This window comes from Leiobunum rupestre, chromosome 8 (assembly GCF_980474605.1).
Source record: "Leiobunum rupestre chromosome 8, qqLeiRupe1.1.hap1, whole genome shotgun sequence".
NCBI lineage: Eukaryota > Metazoa > Arthropoda > Arachnida > Opiliones > Sclerosomatidae > Leiobunum > Leiobunum rupestre.
Window position 1 is genome coordinate 27,428,028 of NC_143391.1, and position 6,473 is coordinate 27,434,500.

Here is a 6,473-nt window from a genome sequence, read left to right on the forward strand (position 1 = left end):
ATATAACGTTATATTTTTTAAGTTTATCGTATCCTGGCTGATCCTCGCCGTAAAACCAGTGGATTTCTTCAATTTGAGGTTCAAACATTTGTTTTAAATGTTTAATCAGTTTTTCTACGAAATATGTCTTACCACTTTGGCTAGGCCCGCAAAGTATGATGTTACAACTGTGATAAAAAGGGTACATTATCACCGCGTAGCTGAAACCAGAATGAAATAAAATGGACATTTTGTTTTTATATATAATATTTTTTATTTTTGACAATAACAAAACACGTTTTCCCGTGACACACCCCCTTGCCACGTGGAAAGCGGCCGGCGCGCTAGAGACACACCCCCCTCGTGACCCCGACGCGCGCGGATAGCGGATCGAGAGAGAGAACGCGCGCGCCTCTCTCTCTCTCGAACGCCGAGACGGCGACCCGCGGAGACCGGTGCCTCTCGACCCGCGGCTCGACCGCATAAGAGCGAAGGTTTTTTTTAAGCGCGTATTTTATATCCGAATGGAACTGTTCGGTAATTCGATAAAACCCGAACTTTATCCATTACGGGCCGATACGCTTTTTCCAAGTCGACGCTAACGAGCGTATGATCCGGAAGTCGACGGATTTGTTTGGGCAGAGGCACGGCAAACGCCGCCGGTATTTCAGTTTCTTCGTCAGTCACTCCTAGCATAGTTTTTAAATTTTCGCCGTTAATGATATGCTGATTACCGACATTAATTCGAAATCCTTTCACTTTCGTAACGTTAAATTTTTCGCCCGTATCCGGATTTTTCACCCAAAACGAGTAATTTTTTGGCCCGCCATACGCGGCTTCGTAAATAAACGAATTCTTTCCATAACCGGATAACTCGCTGACCATATCGCCCAAATAATTGCCCGTAGTTATAAGGGGTTGTTTCGAGACGTACTGGAGGGCGTCAGTGTCCAAATATAACGCGTTCTCTCCGACTATTTCAAGATATTTTAATAAAACTAATCTCGCTTGACAGGTTGTATAAGCGGCAATCACGCAATTTGTATGTTTTAGAGGGATTTCCGCTTCCTTGATGGGGGCTGATTTCACTAGAAGAGTCGTATCGTTGACTGTCAAAACCGATTTTACGTTGATTTCCGGATTTGATAGCAGTTCAAAGAACACTTTGGGTTCGCGAACGATTTCAGTTTTGGTCACAATGGATCGCTGACCGAGTTTTCTGGAAAAAAAAAGTTTTAATATCTATTACGCTACCCAATATGATTTATAACCCCAATGGGGGGGGGGGGGGGTAATAAAATCCATACAGACCCCCACATGGAATTCAGCATTAATTTCGAGATGGCTCGAAGACCTTCGTTTTTGGAGACTTTGGTAGGGTCCAATTTGACCCCTTCATGACGTTCGAAAGCCGCAATGTATTCAGCCTGGGCTTCGGGGGTCTGACAATCTGACGGCCAGCCGCTCGCCTCCACCTTGGTTTTTAGGAAACAGTCAACGTAATCTCGAAAAATCCCTCCACTGTCCGTTGCAGGATCGTATTGCGTCACCGTGTATGACCAGGCCTCAATTTTTTTTGTAATTTTGTATCCGCGATTTACCGCCCATCTTAATTCGTCGATTACCCAAACGCCTTTAAGCATTCTTTCGTCGTCAGAATGCTCGCAGTCACCCTGATACCGTAAATCGGCACACGTCCGGCATAGGGTAAACGTTAACTTTTTGTTAACGGTCCGATACGGAAGAATAGGATGGAATAAATTGGTTGGCGGGAGCACGTTACATAACAATAATCCCTCAAAATCGTCAATGGCTGGAATATCGCTACCGAGCAGAATTGTCGGATGACCAACGGGGACTTTGCCACTATAAAAAGGAAAACACACTTAAATATTTGTTTTCGTTATATATATATATATTTTTCGATATAATACCGTTTGTTTATAAAAGGGTACAGGCTGCAAATGTCCACGTAGAATATTTTATCGTCGGTCCCTTCAACGTTACAGTACGTTCGTAAGGCTGATACTCTGCCCCCGAAAAAAGCGGCTCGCGGGTCTAAACGTTCAGTTAAAGTTTCCGAAAAATTAGAATTTTTTAAAAATTCATTTATGGCTGGATTTTGTTGTTTTTCCAAAATCCAATCGCACCCCCATTGTTGAATGACGGTATAACCCATTTCTTTAAGTTTATTGGTTGTCCGCATCGTGTTGGAAAATCGTGTATTAAGGGTATCGCTCGCGTTAGCGTATAATGGCTGGTTCCTATTTACAGAGTCCCCGAAGCAAGTCCTACAACCGTGATACCTTTAATGAAAAAAAACCTGTTTATATTTTGTCTCTTCGAACTTTTTAAAATAATACTTACCAACAGCCCTGATATTGTAGAGCGTTTTTCTCACCGATTAGACCATCAATTTTAATTTTTCCAGCACGCGGTTCTCGACCATTCAGCGTTGACACGATGGTAACATTCCGGACATGCGCTTCCCAAGCCAGCCATTCTAAAGCCTCGGTGGATTGAGGCTCGGATAACCGATACAAATTAGCCGGTATTATGCCAATCGTTTCTGGCTCCAAAAATTTTTTCCTTAGCACGTAACTACACACTGATGCGATAGTCACGCCCACGCTAAACGGATTAACTTCGCACAAGTCTTGAAATAGTTTCATAAACTTTAAACAACCTTTAGCTAATATGTGGGTATCTCTAGAACAATAGAGTTTTAACGTTTCGAGGTAATTAAACCCCGAACTCTTTTCGGTTTCGAGAGCGTACCATTTGTTAAAACTTTCGCGGTCTTTCGCCGTGAAATATTGGGCACCGTAAGCTTCCAAGGGGGGCAGCGAGTTCTCCGAGACGTAGTTTGTTTGTTCGGGTTTGTAAATGTCAAAATTATTATCAACTACGTTGAATAGAAAATGGGGGAAAAAATCTTTCGTATATTCGCGACCCAGCTCGAACGTATCCGCGAATTTCGACAGAGGAATGGGTATATAATTATACGAATCCGATAGAGTTAAATTGTGTAGTTTCAGTTGCAAGATGCGAGTTCCATTTATTATCGGATCGGGCTCAAACGAGTCGGCACTCTCCATTATAACTTGTAATAGGAGTTGCGTATCATAATTACTGGCATTATGTCCCAGCGCGGTCACTCTTCTTATCCGAGCCAGTGTTCTTAAATATTCGAAAAAGTTTCGCGCGGAATCTGAACCCAGAAATTGTCGTTGGCGAACGCCGCAAAATCTGCATGCTACGTCGGGGGTATCAACACACGCGACACAATAAGTTTCCGACACGCATAAAATGGGTTGATGAATATAACAGTTTTTCTTATCGGGGTGCCGTTTGGTTTGGATAGTTTCAAAATCGTAAAATATCCACATTTGCGTAGGCTGACCGTTGGAATCGAAACGGGGTAACGGGCGTCGCGGGTCTTTTATTACTTGGATGTAACATTGATGTCCCGAGGGGGAAAACTTACGACAAACGGTACAATACTGTTCGGTACAAGAATGCAGCTGGCCGTCGCGTTTAGTCAAATCGATTAGAATCGAACATTCCGTGCAATGAAATAAATTTTGACATAATGATAATTTATCGCCGGTTAATTTTATTTTATGATGAGCGTAGCAATCGACACCCGTAAACTTACGTAAACAGTCGGGACATTTTATTATATCTCCGGTACATTTTATGGCCCTGCAACACGCGAAACAATAGTCTGAACACGCGTGGGTGCTATCTTGTCTGTACCCCTCTAGACACTTTGAACAAAACTTTTCTTTCCCGAATAAGGGTGCCAGATTTTTAACTAGATTGAAATGCGCCCCCTCGTTTAAAAGTACAATACGTTTTCTGTCCATACCTCCCCGTACTCTAGAATCGTACACCAAGGTCGGCCAGCTGTTTTTAATTTGATAGATTAAAATATCGTATTCTTTGAGATACGTTCTAAATTTTCTAATCGACTCGGGCGACGCGCATTCTTTATTCGGTCGGACACCCGATTTGGAGCATAGGAGGAGCGCCTCGGCTCGCTGAGCCACATTGTTTTCTTTGGTATGCGACAAAGTTTCATAGACCGTTTTTAGTCTTTTGTTTTCGGGTTCATTCTGATATTTACACAGTGCCACACCGACGCAAAGAGCCCTAGCGAGACAGATTGAGTCGCTGTTCGCAATACGGACAATTGCTCGTCTATTTCTAGAAAACAGGGCAAAGGTCTCTAGTCGATTCCGTTTCGCACAGCCACCGCCTTGGGGGAGACGGACAATGGAAAAAGTTAAATTAACGGGTGCCAGGAAAAACGCTTCTTCCTCATCTGAATATATAGATTCGGATACCTCGTCGAGAAGGGCCTCGATATCAATTTGGTCACGTCTCCTAAATGAAATGGTTATATCGGGATGCGCCGCACCCAGCGCCGAACTACGGATTACTAGTTGTACCATGTCAGCGGGGTTTACATCGCGTAATACCCGTTCAGTGACCCTGGCAAGCCCTTCCGCTATATTATTAGATATTTCAGCTTCCAATTCAATTCCCGTCATATTGAAGTTCGGGAACTGTTTTTCATTCTGACCCAAAATTACGCAATTCGGGTCCTCAAATTCAATATACCCCACAATTGGGAAATCTCCCTCCGCCTCCCCGTAACCGCTTTGGTTAAGTAGGTCGTTGAAATAGTCGTCCACCATTTCGGCGGATTCACGCGGTTCAGCATCATCGACCGTGACAATTTCAGGGGCGTCTATAAAAAATAAATATATATTTTAATTTCTTAGATATTTTTCGGTACGAGAAAAAAAACTTACTCTTCAGGTAGTCCAACACAGGTTCGTCATATTCGGCACCCAACATAGCATCCCACTCGAGTTCGAGTAATTCTTTTTCCCGCTTATTATATCTCGCTTCAATAATTTCGCCTAACCGAGGCGGTAATGCTTGATTAAATAATCGGAGTTCGGCTACCGTTTGGCACGCTTCTGGAACGTGGGGGATAGCTTGAACAGTTTCAAAAATTTCAATAACCGTCAAAATTAATTTAAAACTCAGACGGCTAAAGATTGCGGGTAACTTATTTGGTGCAAACCCCGGCTCTAAATTTAAAAATAAACATATTCCGTAATAAAATTGCAGTAGTTGCGGTACGGACCAGGGTCTATTTACCTCCAAATCGTCTAGAAACCAACATAAGCTTTCGCTATCCATTTTTTCTAGGCGATAAGAAAACGACTTCCAACTTGAGAATTCCGCTGATTAGTGAAGTTTCTTTGGCCGATAGGGCTCTATTTATACGTATCTTTTGAGGCTGTATAAAAATAATATCACGTCGTTAAGTCGAAACTCTATTATATAAAACTCGATTGTTTTCTAAAAGATGGACCCCAATGTTTTTTAAGCCTATTAAATTTAAGGATGGATCAATGACTACTTTAATGATAGCCCCATAAATTTGGTGGCGGTTCATCCTTTTATCGCTGACACATGTTGTTTTTCAAAAGAGCCGCAGAAAACTCTTTTGACTATTTTGACAAAGCTGGATGAATATACGAAAAAAACTTTTTGACGGTGCCCTTCTTGTTCTCCGAGCGGGCCCAATTTTTTTTACGAGCCGCTGTTTTATTAGACACCAAACCCTTAGGGTGGAATCCTTTGGGGGCCACGCCGCTCGAGTCTTAATTGAACAATGTAGGCCCCTACGGTCTTTTTCTTTGAAGGGAAAATTGTTTAGGGGCTCTTTTTTTGTGTCAACCCTAACCTTTTTTACGATGCAAATTAAGTTTGATCCACGCGCGACTCCTGAATTTAACATGACGCGTCAAATCGGGTATTGTTAAAATAGTGTGCACCGAAATGTTTATAAAAAGCGATTGTTTTCACAGCTGTTTTTAAGCGTAGAAGGATGGTCATGGTTATATACTCAAAAACTTTTTAAAAAAGACGTTTCAAAGTGTTAGATATTTTTTGGGGACAAACGTTTTGTTGAAAAATGGTTATAAATGAATGTTGTTGCGCGTAGAATTTTATGTAGCCCCATAAACTATGTGGAATAGATCCTCTTAATTATTGTATATATTTTTTTCATTTCTCGTTTGTATTTTTCATTTGTAAATAATTCCTTTCTATATATTAGTTATTTGTCAATATTTCTTTTTGTATATTTTAGTCATTTGTTTATTTTAGTTATTTGTTTATTTTAATACTTTGTATGTCATTTGCGTTTTTATAAAATATATAAAGTTTAAATCCGTTTTTTGGTTTATTGGTAAATTTAGTTTAACGATAACTTCCGGTATGGAAGGTTCTATCCCCGCCTCTCCCGTTAGTCGGCTTATCGCGAACAATCCTAAAAACGCATTACTAATCGCGTTGATTTTACTTTTAATGGGACTTGTGGAATTTCTATCTCTTTGGTTTACCAATATGGGCGTCGCTATACACATAACACCGCAAAATTTGACTAATCGCGTGAGTCATTGAGTCAA

General features: G+C 41.3%; 1 protein-coding gene across 1 annotated transcript; it reads right to left on the bottom strand.

Annotated features, from left to right (window-relative positions):
- Window positions 1-281: 281 nt before the first annotated feature.
- LOC149932973 (uncharacterized) lies at window positions 282-5,226 on the bottom strand. The gene is made up of 6 exons (XM_090157213.1): window positions 4,800-5,226; window positions 4,109-4,735; window positions 2,347-2,635; window positions 1,914-2,285; window positions 1,291-1,845; window positions 282-1,198 (listed from the first exon to the last, which is right to left on the bottom strand). Exons 1-6 carry the CDS (start codon window positions 5,194-5,196, stop codon window positions 481-483), a joined length of 2,958 nt encoding a protein of 985 aa, XP_090013339.1. The 5' UTR covers window positions 5,197-5,226; the 3' UTR covers window positions 282-480.
- Window positions 5,227-6,473: the final 1,247 nt, after the last annotated feature.